At 53.6% G+C, this 11,887-nt stretch overlaps 1 protein-coding gene across 2 annotated transcripts; it reads right to left on the bottom strand.

Moving 5' to 3' along the window:
* Positions 1 to 1,406: 1,406 nt before the first annotated feature.
* Positions 1,407 to 7,730, bottom strand: GPR162 (G protein-coupled receptor 162). Of its 2 annotated transcripts, XM_068142037.1 has the most exons (6): positions 7,546 to 7,730; positions 6,499 to 6,613; positions 4,137 to 5,875; positions 3,174 to 3,363; positions 2,449 to 2,600; positions 1,407 to 2,282 (listed from the first exon to the last, which is right to left on the bottom strand). In XM_068142037.1, exons 3-6 carry the CDS (start codon positions 4,974 to 4,976, stop codon positions 1,755 to 1,757), a joined length of 1,710 nt encoding a protein of 569 aa, XP_067998138.1. In that variant the 5' UTR covers positions 4,977 to 5,875; positions 6,499 to 6,613; positions 7,546 to 7,730; the 3' UTR covers positions 1,407 to 1,754. The 2 variants fall into 2 exon arrangements, with proteins under 2 accessions (XP_067998138.1, XP_067998139.1); XM_068142038.1 differs by lacking the exon at positions 6,499 to 6,613.
* Positions 7,731 to 11,887: the final 4,157 nt, after the last annotated feature.

Below are 11,887 nucleotides of genomic sequence, written 5' to 3'. Positions count from 1 at the left end.
TAGAGTCCCCTTCTGGGTTGCTAGGGTATAGGTTTGATTGCCCACTGTTAGAGGTACAGCCTGCAGTGCCAGCCAGGTATTGTGTATTGTGTTGGGAACTATAATTTGTGTGCTTTGTTTCTTTAGGCACTGCAGTGTGTGTGCCAGGTGTTTATTTGGTTTTACTGTGGGGCCCAGTCAATTGTCTAAGGGATATCTTAAAGAAGTTGCCTCTGGGATGTCTTTAAGAAAGGATCATGAAACAAGGCAGTGTTGACATGTTAATGATGTTAACTAATGAGAGGATGTGGATAATGTGAACTGTTAACACCAAGCTGAAACATGTTAATAATGAGAATGAGCTGGTGATTCCTGGGTAGCACTTGACGGAGTCAAGGACACAAACCTTGGCAGTGGTGCTTAATCTATGGCAGTAAGAGTGATGCCAGCTGAGGCAGAGGAGGGACAGGGGCACAGCCCCTCTGTTGTCCTCATCTTTGCTCCCTTTACAGCCTTTTATGGTTTTGGTTTTGTTTTGCAGTTTTTTTTGTATCCTGGCCCAGCTGCCTCTGAAGTTTGGCATGATCTGGATGGAGGATTGAGTAACAGTCATTTAACAAGTGCTCCATTTGACTTGTTATCATACTTAGGGTTTTAAACTTTAGCACTCATTTTGCAGTTAATTAGGCAAAGGTCTTCACTTGGGCATTATAACTGGGGAGACACACAGGCTCTGCTGGGATTTGTTTGCTCCTGAGCAAAATTGGACAGTCTGGAATAAGGCAGCAGAGAAAGTAGCTCAGAAGCATGTACCCAACTTTGTATCTCCCCAGGGAGGATATGAAATGGAATCCTGATAAAGCTGATGAATTGGAAAGTCTAAAGGAATATCAAGACTTAATTCTGTATGGAATTTAAAATGGACTAGAAAACCCTAAACATTTGCCTAGATTGTATGAAATAAGGCAAAGAGATTGTATGAAGTAGCCTGGAAGTGGAGAGATTTGAATGTAGAGGATGCCAGCATGAGATACTATAGGTCAGGGTCTTGTTGGAGAGATTTTAGTTTTGTTCCAGGGCTGGAGCTGCTGTAGAGCAGTGCCTTTTACTGAGCAATATTAGAAGGCACAGTGGCTGCTCCAGCCTAGCTGTAGGCAGCCCAAGTCTCCCTTGAAATGGACAGGAAAACTTTTCACCTCCCTGGACAACTCCTCTGTGAGCTTTGTTCCCTTCCCTGGGCTGCTAAGCACCTGCTGCTTTCCAGGTGTACACACAAGAATGGGGGAAAAAGGAGGAAAAAGAGCCTTGCTCATTCCCTTGTTTCCCTTCCAGGAGCCTGGGAAGCTTCATTAAACACTGGGCCAGTCACTCTGTTTCTATGGAAACAAAATTATTACTAATGTATTATTTTAAAAACAGACACACGATTGACACTCCAAAGATAGAATTTTAATGCCATTCTGCGCCTGCATTGTCTCAGGGCAGAGTGGAGGCGAGGGTGGAGCTCACAAAGGGATGGGGCTGGCGAGGGTGCCGAGTGGCAGTGGCAGCAGAGGGTGTGTTTGGAACCTGAGAGCAGGCACAGGCTGTCAGTCCTTCCCACGCCCGTCAGCGGGTCTGTCCCACTTCTTTCCCCCTCCCCCCCCGGTGCTTCCTTCCTGCTGCTTGGCAAGAGATGAGAATGTGAAGTAGTGATCGGGTCCCGGGACAAGAGGGAACGCTTGGAAGTCTTATTTAAAAATCGTGATGGCACTGAACGTTTTTGATGCTGTCTCTCATAGTCTGGGATCCTGGCAGGTCTGTGCCTCACAGGCCTCAAGGGTCCTTTCATGCGGTGCCTCCTCTCCGTCCTGCAGGTGCCAGGCTTCGTTGGCGGCCAAGGAGCAGCGCCGAGGCCAGTCAGCATTCTCCTCCTCCCTGCTGCCGAGGGAGAGGCGCCGGTCTCGGTGCGCTGCTAGCAGGAGCCGGGAGTGCCGCGGGCTGCAGGCCGGGCTGGGCTGCGGCGTCTCATCGATGAAGGTGGTGATCTCATCTCGGAAGAAGCAGGCGCTGGAGCTGGCGGCCCGCGGTATCAGCCCCGCCTCCAGGAACTGCCGAAGGGTGGTCAGCTCATCCTCGGGGGGCCGCCGGCGCTGCTGGTAGTCATGCAGCTGAGAAGGCAAGAAGCCGGGGCCGCCGGGCTTGCGGGGAGTGGAGATGCGGATGTCGTCAGACGAGGACCACTTGTGTAGGAAGGATGGAGCAGAGCGGTGGGTGGCAAAGATGTTAGTCTCATCATGTGACATTCTCCGAGAGAGAGGGACCTAGAAAACAGAGAAGGGGGCAGGTGATGGAAGGCTTGAAGAGCTAGAACAGGAGGAGAGTAGCTGAAGCTTTCTCGGAGGAGAGAGTCAAGAGGACACAAAGGTGTGGGAGACCAGCAGAGAAGAAAGTGGGTTGAGAGGCTGCTCCTGCTGGCTCTGGGCTCACCTGCAGGTAATGCACCTTGTCTTGGGGCAACAGCATGTGGTGCATGGGTAGCAGCTTGATGTCCCGGGAATCCCGCTTCACGGCTGCGGCGCCATTCGCATCAAATCTCACCTTGCAGATCCTGCCATCGCCGTAATCATCACACACACCATCTGTTGTGAAAGAGGAGGATGGCAGTCAGTGCTTGCCAGTCACAAGAGGAGCATTATCAGGGCACCTGGATGCCATCCTAATGCTTGTCTGCTATCTGCAACCCTACTTGTGGCCTTCAGGGCTCATCTCTGAACAAGGACCTCATCCTTCTGCTTGCAGCAGTGCTAAAGCGCTCAGAAATTGCCCTGTTCCTTTTGTCTTGGTTTTGAATTGCTCCCTGCCAGAACTTGGACCTTTGGATCAGTGAGCTGGGCTGAAGCCCAGCAAGCTACTTGCACTGTGGTTTGGCAGCTGTTCATATTGTCTCTACTCTTGCATCTACTGTTGCGCTAATTTTTCCTGGATGCTGAGAGTCCTAAGGCAGCAAATGAGTGGCAGAGCCTTTTCCAGAATAAATTTTCTCATGGTTTCTGACTTCTAACTGTAAGATGAATCCTACCTAGCCACCCACAACACCACTCCTGGTGCTGTCAGATCCTTTTCCCAAGGCAGACTCCTCTTTCCTCTGTAGTTTCTTGGAGCGGGGGGGCGGTTAGTGAAGGAAGGTGCCTGCGGGGTGGTGAGGAGCTTACCATCATCCCCATCATCCTCAGACATGATAGCCACACACTGCTCCCACACGGTGCGGAGATCCGCTCGGTAGCGCTCGCAGGACCAGATGAAGGAGGGGAGCAGCAGGGTCTGCACCATGGAGCACCACAGCACAGCCAGGACCATCCAGGTGGGGGCCGTATCATAGCGCAGGCTGAAGAAACTCACAACCTTCAAGGGAAGAGGGAGAAATGAGGCTAAGAAAGACAGAAGTGGGGATCAAAGGAGAAAGGCAACAGGAGGCACTTCCATAGTAAAAGGGAATCTGTCTGCAAAAGATTTGCCAAGCAATTACACCACATCCCTTTGAAAAACCCTTCCTGGGGTGTTGCCCCATGTTTGCTGGATCTATCTCCAGCATGAGACCTTCTTCCCAGTGCTCATTAGGAGCTGGAGCTAAATAGGTGCTAACAAAGGACACAGCCACTGGGAAGAAAAAAAACCAGGCTGTGACTAAGCCTCTATTCTCTTAATGGTTCCATCTGAGAGACTCCCAAGGTCTCCAGCTTTGCAGAGAATCAAGCAGCCAGCCAAAATCCAAATGCTGACTACAATCATACGAGCAGAAGGAAAACCTGTCTGCAGCAGCTTTTAAAGCTGGTGTATCAGCTGTCCAGAAGCAGGAATCTGATTGTTTTCACAGGGGTAGATCTCCCTGTAACTTTGCAGAGTGATTTCCTCTCTTCTTAGCCACTTTAAACTTTCACAGTGGCTCTGTCTGTGTGGTGTGGAACCCCAGGCTTAGGCTTGTCTCAAGAACATGCTGCTGTGGAGTGATGAGACAACTCCTGCAATCTTTATAAAACCAGCCCTCAGAAGAACAGATTCAGAGCCAGCAGCTCTGTGGCTGACAGAGGATGGAGTTTCCTCTCTAAAACTTTAGCAAACTGTCAATCTAAGTTTAACTGTAGGCTCTGAAGGCAAAGAGAGAACTTGCTGCTTACCAAGATGGGTACCCCGGTGAGTGTGTCATACAGAAAGACAATCGCACTGATAAGGTTGGTCATCTGCAGGGAGGTCTTGGCTGACTCAGAGCCATCCAGGGAAGACCTTCTTTTGCCTCGGACATCCTCCACCACGATGGCTGGCACGTTGAAAGTGGCGTGTGCTGATGAAGAGCAGGACGACGCTTCCTCTGCTCTCTGATGGCGACAGCGCTGGAGTCTTCTGTGTGCCCACAGAGTCTGGTAGAAAGTGATCCCCACGCACACCAAGCCCATGACGATTCCTCCGAGCAGCAGGAGGCTGAAGCAGACCCCGAAGCCCAGCCCTATCTTGCTGACGATGAACTGGCAGCCACGGGCGTAGTAGCGCTCGCCGTTGTTGTGCCAGCCGATGGAGGGCAGCGTGGACAGGATGAAGGACACCATCCAGATACCCATGACTGCGTGCAGAGCCTGCTTCTTGGCATTGCTCAGCCGGTAGTTGACCGGCCACCTCACCATCCACATCCGGTGGTAGGAGAGGGAAGCCACTGTAAAGCAGGTGGCCAGGGCCAGGGTGTAGTACGTGGAGACAAAGACCTTGCAGATGCTTTCATTCCAGTCGTAGTCGGAGGACTCCCGCCGCAGCTGCACCACAGCGTAGGTGGTGAGCGGCACTGCTGCCATGAGGATGTGTGTCCCGGCAAGGAAGCACAGCAGCAGCTCCAGGGGCTTGTGTTTCTGTTGTTTGGCTGTGATGCTGAGGATAATCCAAGAGTTGGCCAACAGGGCTAGCATCCCACATGCCAGCCACCACAGTGAGTTGTTGTGCAAGGTGGACTCTGATTCAGAGTCCCCCATGCTGCCAGCCCTACTCGGTTGCTCCCTGTCTCTGCTGCTCGGGCTCTGTGAGGGGGGCTCCACGCTGGGGGAGCCACGTCCCTCCTCATCTGCTGCTGCCACACAAGGTGCACGCACACTGGATTTCCTCAAGGCATTGCCACCAGGTGCTAAGTGGAACAGCAGTCAACTGTCTCAGTCCTCCCCTTCCACTCTGTGTGCTTATATTTCTTCCCCTTGTTTTAACTTTTCCACCTGTTTTTTCCCTTGTTCTCTTTTTTTTTCTTTCTTCCACCTTCTTTCTCTCTCATGAACACTTGCCAGAGCTTCTTCCCCTACTTGCTGAGCCTCACTTTTTTTTTCTCTCCCCATCTATTTCATCCCCCTTGTCCACTCTTCCCCCAAGGAAAAAGCTCTCCTTACTTCAAGTGCACACCAGGCACCCTCTGTCTCAGGGACCACCTTCTGCTGGGCCTGGTGAAGGCCACACACAAATGGGGATTGCCGGGGACTCTGAACAGTTTGGTAGTAGCAGATGCCTGCTGCCCAGTGTCCTAGTGACTGAGGAGATAGCCAAAGGTTTCTGAGAAGATGGGACACAGGACAAAGGTCCTGCAGGAATAGTGAAGGGGGTGCATACACTGTGTGTAATACCCCTCTCACCAAATGCCACGCTTGTGGCCAGGCAGAGGCTCCTGCCAAGGCTGTCAGAGACTGAAGGGTGAGGAGAGTAGAGGGTTCCCTGTGTAAGACCTCACAGTACCCTCACTGTGTTGTCCTTTTTGTTGTCCTTCAGGGCTCAGCCTGCTCTTCAAGCTTTCCTGCACAGCACAGGGCAGACCTGGCAAACAACAGGGAGATGTCGGGGAGGGGAAGATCCTTTTCAAAGACTCCCTCGGAAATTCAGGGCACGAGATTCACTGTAGAAAATAGAAAGAGTAATTTCAGATCTTTCTGTCTCCCCAGATCTCTCCCTCGCCATGCCCACACAAACACCTTGTCATGATTTAGGCTTTGCAGAGGACTCCCTGTGTTTTTCAGCCAACAGAAGAGCCAGATTTGCACTGTCCCTGTGTGCTTCAGGCCAGACTGGCTCCCAGCAACTCCCTCCAGTGCTGCTGAGACACCCTGTGCTCTCTGTCCTTCCATTCAAAGGGAGCTTTGGGTGCTCCCCATCCAAAGTGTTACTACTGACATTTCTGTCCTGGAAGGCCTGATTTGCATTGCTCCCTGCCACGCAGGTCCTGCCCTCCCCACACACCCGCTCTGACATCCCTCACTCCTGTTACAGCTCCCACAGCTCTGACAGTCTGTGGACTCAGCTTTTCTCCACTGGTGCTCTCAGTTATAACCTGCTGCTGCCCTCTTGCCCCAGCTGTACGTGTGTGCCATCACTCCAGCTCGTACTCTGCCATCCCACAGGCTCTGGGCCATGTGCCTTGCCCATCTGGCACATTTCTTCTAGAGCAGCTCTGGTCTCCACACACCCCACGGTCACAAACCCATCGAACGAGACTGCTCATCTAGTCCTGGGACTACTCACCTTTGCCATCAACCCCTGGTCCTAGCAGCTCAGACCCCCTCTCCTCGCTTCAATTAGAAGGGGACAGCTCAACCAGTGTATTCCAGGAGGGTATTACGTCTGCTTCACACCTTGACTGGAACAGATGTAACAATCTGTCTGTGGATGGATCAGTGTCCCCCTAGGCTGAACTTGTGGCTGAGTTCTTACCCATACCCCTCCCCTTCTGCTTCTCCAGTTCTTCTCACCTTCTCTGTAGCCACCTGAAGCTTTCCCTCCTTGAATGTAGCACTTCGTTCTGCCCTAGTTCATGCTTTTTCTCCACTCCAGTGCCATCACTGTCACAGTCAGGCCTGTGGCCTTTTGAAACAGTTACCAAGCTAGCCAGCCCTGATGATCCCACGGGAACGATTTTCCTTGTAGCATCTGCTGCTGCTGCCCTTCCCACCCAGCTTGTTCTGGTGGCCCACGCTGCTCCCTGGATGAGGCAAGAATCCTCCCGCCTCTGCTGGCTTGGGGGACCAATTCTGCGCCGAGCCGTGGTCCTCCCGCTCTCAGAGACGGGAGAGACCCGGCGGCGGTGCAGGTCAGCCCGTTCGGGGAAACCCATCCTCACCTGGCCCTGCTCCCCGGCCGCCGCGCACCACTCCATCCCACCGCCCGCCCCACCTGCGGCCAGGGGCTCCCGGGGCTGGTGCCTCAGGGGACGGCAAGGGAGGGGGATCCGAGCGGGCGATGACCCAGAATCGCTGCAAGCAAGAGTGGAAAACATCGGGCTGCCGGGGGATGCGGCCGGCCCGAGCCTCGGGGATGAGTGCCGCCGCTTCCCCGGGCAAGGCTGCGGCTCCCGCGGCGGCCGGTGGGGCGGCGGCGGGCCGGGCCGGGTCGGGTCGCCCCGAGCCTCGCCCGGCGGAGCGGAGGGAAGCGGTCGGGCGGCCCGGGGCCGGGCAGGGCCGCGTCGGGCGGGGGCCGCGGGACCCGCGGGGCTCCTCGGGACGCGCCCCGTGCCCGGCGGCGGCGGGGGCCGGCCGCGTCGCGGCGGCGGGGGCCCGGAGGGACCCATCTTACCTCTCGCCGGAGCCGGCGCTGCCATGGCGACGGGCGCCCCGCGCGGCTGTGCGCGCCGCTGCCCCGCTGCTGCCCGCTCCCCGCTCCCCTGCGGCAGCCGCCCCGGCCCCGCGCTCCGGCCATCCGCCAGGCGGGGCGACGGCGAGGGGCGAGGGGCGGGGAGCGGCGACGGGAGACGGCGACGGCGGCGGCGAGAGCACCACCGGGCCGAGCAGCCAGGGGGCGGGACGGACGGACGGACGCCGCAGCAGCCGCCGCCGCACCGGCCCCAACCGCGGCCCCAACCGCGGCCCCGACCCCGGCCCCGGCCCCGGCCCCAGCCCTCGGAATACGCGCGGCTCCGGGACGTGGTCCAGTTGCTGCCGCTGGGCCCCAGCCGGTGCCCCTCGCTGTGCATCCCCTCCCGTGGCACGGCGAGTAGGAGTTGCAGCACAAAGATGGTGCTGGGCTCCCCATGCCCAGAGGAAGCTGGTTATGAATTCGCGCTAGGGCTGTAAAAGGGGTTGGGAATACGGTGCCGACAGGAGGGGAAAGGCAAAGAGCTGGTGCTGGCAGAGGGGCCGGCGAGGGACGTGCGGAGCGTAGGGTGTCCAGGACACCCGCTCCCAGGGGGAGCCGTGGTAGCAGAGCCGGCCGATGCAGTTGTGATGGCCTCTTCCATCACCAGCCAGCAGCCTGGTCCCACAAACAAGGAAAGGAGAGGAGTAGAAGGAGACAGAGTAGGAGTAGTACTCAGTGGAATGACTGGGTCATGTCAGAAGGGTAAAGCTACACCTCCAGCTGTGTCACCTCTGTGGAGCAATCCTGGCTCAAACACCTTCACAAGAGACATTTCATTTTGCTGGTACTATCTTGCTACTGAAATGAAGGCACCAACACCTTCCTTGCCCTAGTTCCTTTCAGGAACTGCTGTCTACCAAAATCTCTAGGTGGACAAGGTTTATGCCTTGAAGTGAGGAGGTCTGCATCCCCAAGTGTAAACTTCTGTGCAGCTCCAATTGTCATTTGTATGAATTACTTGATGTGATAACTTCCACATTACCAGCCTCTTCTGATTCAGAAGTTGAGTCTCCTTCGTGTGAGCTGTTAGCCTGCCTGCGTGGGTGAACAAATCCTCTTTGTTATCTCAGGGAAACAGCAAACCAAGCTTCCTGCACTTTCCATGCTGCCTGCCTGCCTGAGCTCTGCTCAGGTAGGAGCATGCTGCATGCCAGCACCACTTTATGCCTTGGGCTACACCTGACAGAGACTAGTGAGCAGAGCTGGATGGAGACAGGTCCTCCTACCTTGAAAAGGCTTCTTGTGTTTGCAGATGTGGCTGGGTTCTTGGTTTGAAGGAAAGCACAAAATACAGGATTTACTGTGAAGTGGAATGAGCTTTGTGGGAAGGGGAGTTTTTACCCTAGGGCTGGGATCCATCCATCTATCCATCCATCCATCCATCCATCCATCCATCCATCTAAATGGATTTCAAAGACTCTCTCTATTTGCCTATGATTTCTAGACACCTGGTTTCACTGGTTTTGATGAGAACTGGGTCATGACTGTGTACATGCTGCGTATTTGCAGTACTCATGCAGAGGAGTGCCAGTGCTTGGATCTAGGAATCCTGAAGCTCCACGGTGCAGGGTTCCCTGTGTATCTAGGAAGTCCAAGCTAGACGTGAGACCTCCCACAGACTCATCTCTTGGAAGGCTTCAAGGAGCTGAGAGTGATTTTTAATTCCTACAGAGACAGGCCGGGCTCTGATCAGACTTCTAAAGGATCAGCAGCTCACTAAAACATCCTGAGGCATCCAGGCCCAAATGAACACACAGCTACATTGCCAGGGTAAGAAATGTTTTCTGGAGAAGTTCATTGCATAAAGGTCAGCTGTTTCTGGACAGCAGCTCTGCAGGTCCAGGGAAATGCTCTTCCCAGAGGTGCCCTGGATTCTTAAAGTAACAGAGCTCATGAAGCAAGAAACAAACACCAGTAACCTAAAGGTAAAGCATTAACAAAATAATCAAATCCACTTCACAGCCTGAGGGAGCTGGGGTTGTTTAGCCTGGAGAAGAGAAGGCTCTAGGGAGACCTAATAGCAGCTTTCCAGTACCTTTAAGGCTACAGAAGGCTGCAGAGGGACTGTTTGCAATGGCCTGCAGTCACAGGACAAGGGACAATGGTTTGAAATGAGAGAAGAACAGATTTAGATTGGATGTTAGGAACAAGTTCTGCACCATGAGAGTGCTGGAATACTGCAACTGATTGTCCAGAGGGGTATTTGAGGCCCCATCCCTATAGATCTTCAAGGTCAGGCTGGACAATGCTCTGAGCAAGCTGATCTAGCGGAGGATGTCCCTTCTGACTGCAGGGGGGTTTGGACTGGATGACCTTTGGAGGTCCCTTCCAACCCAAAGCATTCTATGATGGTTTGCAGCTTGTGCCCAGGACTTTGGTAGTGACTGTGGGAGGTTTCACACATTTCTCACAGATCATGGATGCAATAAAATCCAGCCTCAGAGCCCCAACATGACTTTACACAGCCTCTTGTGAGGCTACGGTGATGTGCTTTCAATCAGGCTTCCTGGCATTCTTCCCTAGCTCTCTGAGCAGGGTATGGTTAATGGCTGAGAAGAACCCAGCCAAGCAGATATGTTAGCACATTCCTTCAGCAGAGGCAGTGACTGCAGTGAGGATTTGTCATAGCCAAACCTTGGATTCTATTTCTAGAAGCAGACGGAAAGATTTAGTGATATTCCTTAGATAACTCATCTGCAGAATGGGCAAGTGACAATGGCTTACATCAGGGGACAAAGGACCACTGCTGATCATGAGCTATGCAGAAACATGAAGGGCTTGCTCTTTTGAAGCTGTGGATGCTTGTTTATAGCTGGATGTTTTTCCTTACACAGCTGGGCACCTTCTAAACAATTTTTTCTCCTGTCACATACATAAATATTTGTGTATGAGATTTTCCTTGAGGAAATGAAGCAAGTTTGCTGATGACATCGAACTGAGAGCAGTGGCTGACACCCCCTCAGGCTGTGCTGCTATTCAGCCAGACCTGGACAGGCTGGAGAGCTGCCTGGGGAGAAATTGAATGAAATCCGAGTGAAATCCAACAAGGCCAAGTGTAGAGTCTGCATCTGGGAGAGAAGAACCCCATGGACCAGGATAGGTTGGGGACTAACCTGTTGGAGAGCAGCTCTGGGGAAAGGGACCTGGGGGTCCTGGTGGACAGAAGGATGCCCATGAGCCAGCAATGTGGCCAAGAAGGCCAAGGGCATCCTGGGGTGGATTAGAAGGGGTGAGGTAAAGAGTTCCATAGAGGTTCTCCTGCCTCTCTTCTTTGCCCTGGTGAGGCCACAGCAGGAATATTGTGTCCAGTTCTGGGCCCCTCAGTTCAAGAATGACCTCAGGGAACTGCGTGAGAGAGTCCAGCACACCCACAAAGATGCTGAAGGCAGTGGAACATCTCCCTGCTGAGGGAGGAGCTGGGGCTCTTTAGCCTGGAGCAGAGGAGCCTGAGGGGTGACCTCATTCATGTTGATCAAGATGTGCAGGGCACATAGGAGGATGGAGCCAGGCTCTGCTCAGGAATGTTCAATGACAGGACAAGGGGCAATGGGTGCAAGCTGGAGCAGAGGAGGCTCCACAGGAACAGAAAGAGAAAGTTTTTCCCTGTGAGGGTACCAGAGCCCTGGAGCAGGCTGCCCAGAGAGGTTGTGGACTCATTTCCTTTACAGACATTCCAAACCCACCTGGATGTGTTCCTGTGTGACCTGCCCTAGGTGATGCTGCTCTGGCAGGGGGAGTTGGACTGGATGATCTTTGGAGGTCCCTTCCAACCCCTAACATTCTGTGTGTCTGTGATCCTAGGGCATGCTTGTCAGTCACCTGGTTGTCAGGACACTCCATGCCATGCAGCAGAGCTGTGTGTGTCCTCCTGCTTCCCCTATGCCATCCAATGCAATGCTCTGAGTGCTCTTCTCTGACCCCTTTTTCCTCTCTCCTGCCCTTGTGGCCTCACTGATGTCCCAGCACAGTGAGTTGCAGTCAGTAAAGGATGTAAAAATGCTACTTCAGAATTTAATGATGCCACTTCCCAGAGTTACTGAACACTTGTTTGTTCTCATGCACAGACAGGGTAATTAGGAGCTCTTGAATCATTAATCTGGGCCCTGTAAGATACCTGGAAGGAGCTGAAATGATCTCTTTCCTTTGGATTTGTAACACAGAACTGCAATTTTCATTTTACCGCCTGGTCCTCCAGCTTGTCAAGGTTTCTCTGAGGTTGCTGGAGACCAGAACAATCTTTTCTTAATTAAAAAATGAGCTGGGATTTCAGGAGTGCTGCTGA

The sequence above is a fragment of the Melanerpes formicivorus genome, unplaced genomic scaffold (genome assembly GCF_026170545.1).
Source record: "Melanerpes formicivorus ecotype bairdi unplaced genomic scaffold, bMelFor1.0.p_v2 SCAF_8, whole genome shotgun sequence".
Lineage (NCBI taxonomy): Eukaryota > Metazoa > Chordata > Aves > Piciformes > Picidae > Melanerpes > Melanerpes formicivorus.
The sequence above is the reverse complement of the archived record's forward strand: the minus strand, read 5'-3'. Positions and strand labels throughout refer to the sequence as shown.

What these genes read in the sequence shown, in the direction of transcription:
- GPR162 (XM_068142037.1), bottom strand. Translation starts at nt 4,976, where the DNA reads ATGGGGGACTCTGAATCAGAGTCCACCTTGCACAACAACTCACTGTGG. An exon ending in TGAGGATGATGGGGATGATG is followed by an intron (nt 2,601 to 3,173) that starts GTAAGCTCCTCA and finishes CTTTCACAACAG; the next exon opens with ATGGTGTGTGTGATGATTAC. An exon ending in ACAAGGTGCATTACCTGCAG is followed by an intron (nt 2,283 to 2,448) that starts GTGAGCCCAGAG and finishes TCTGTTTTCTAG; the next exon opens with GTCCCTCTCTCTCGGAGAAT.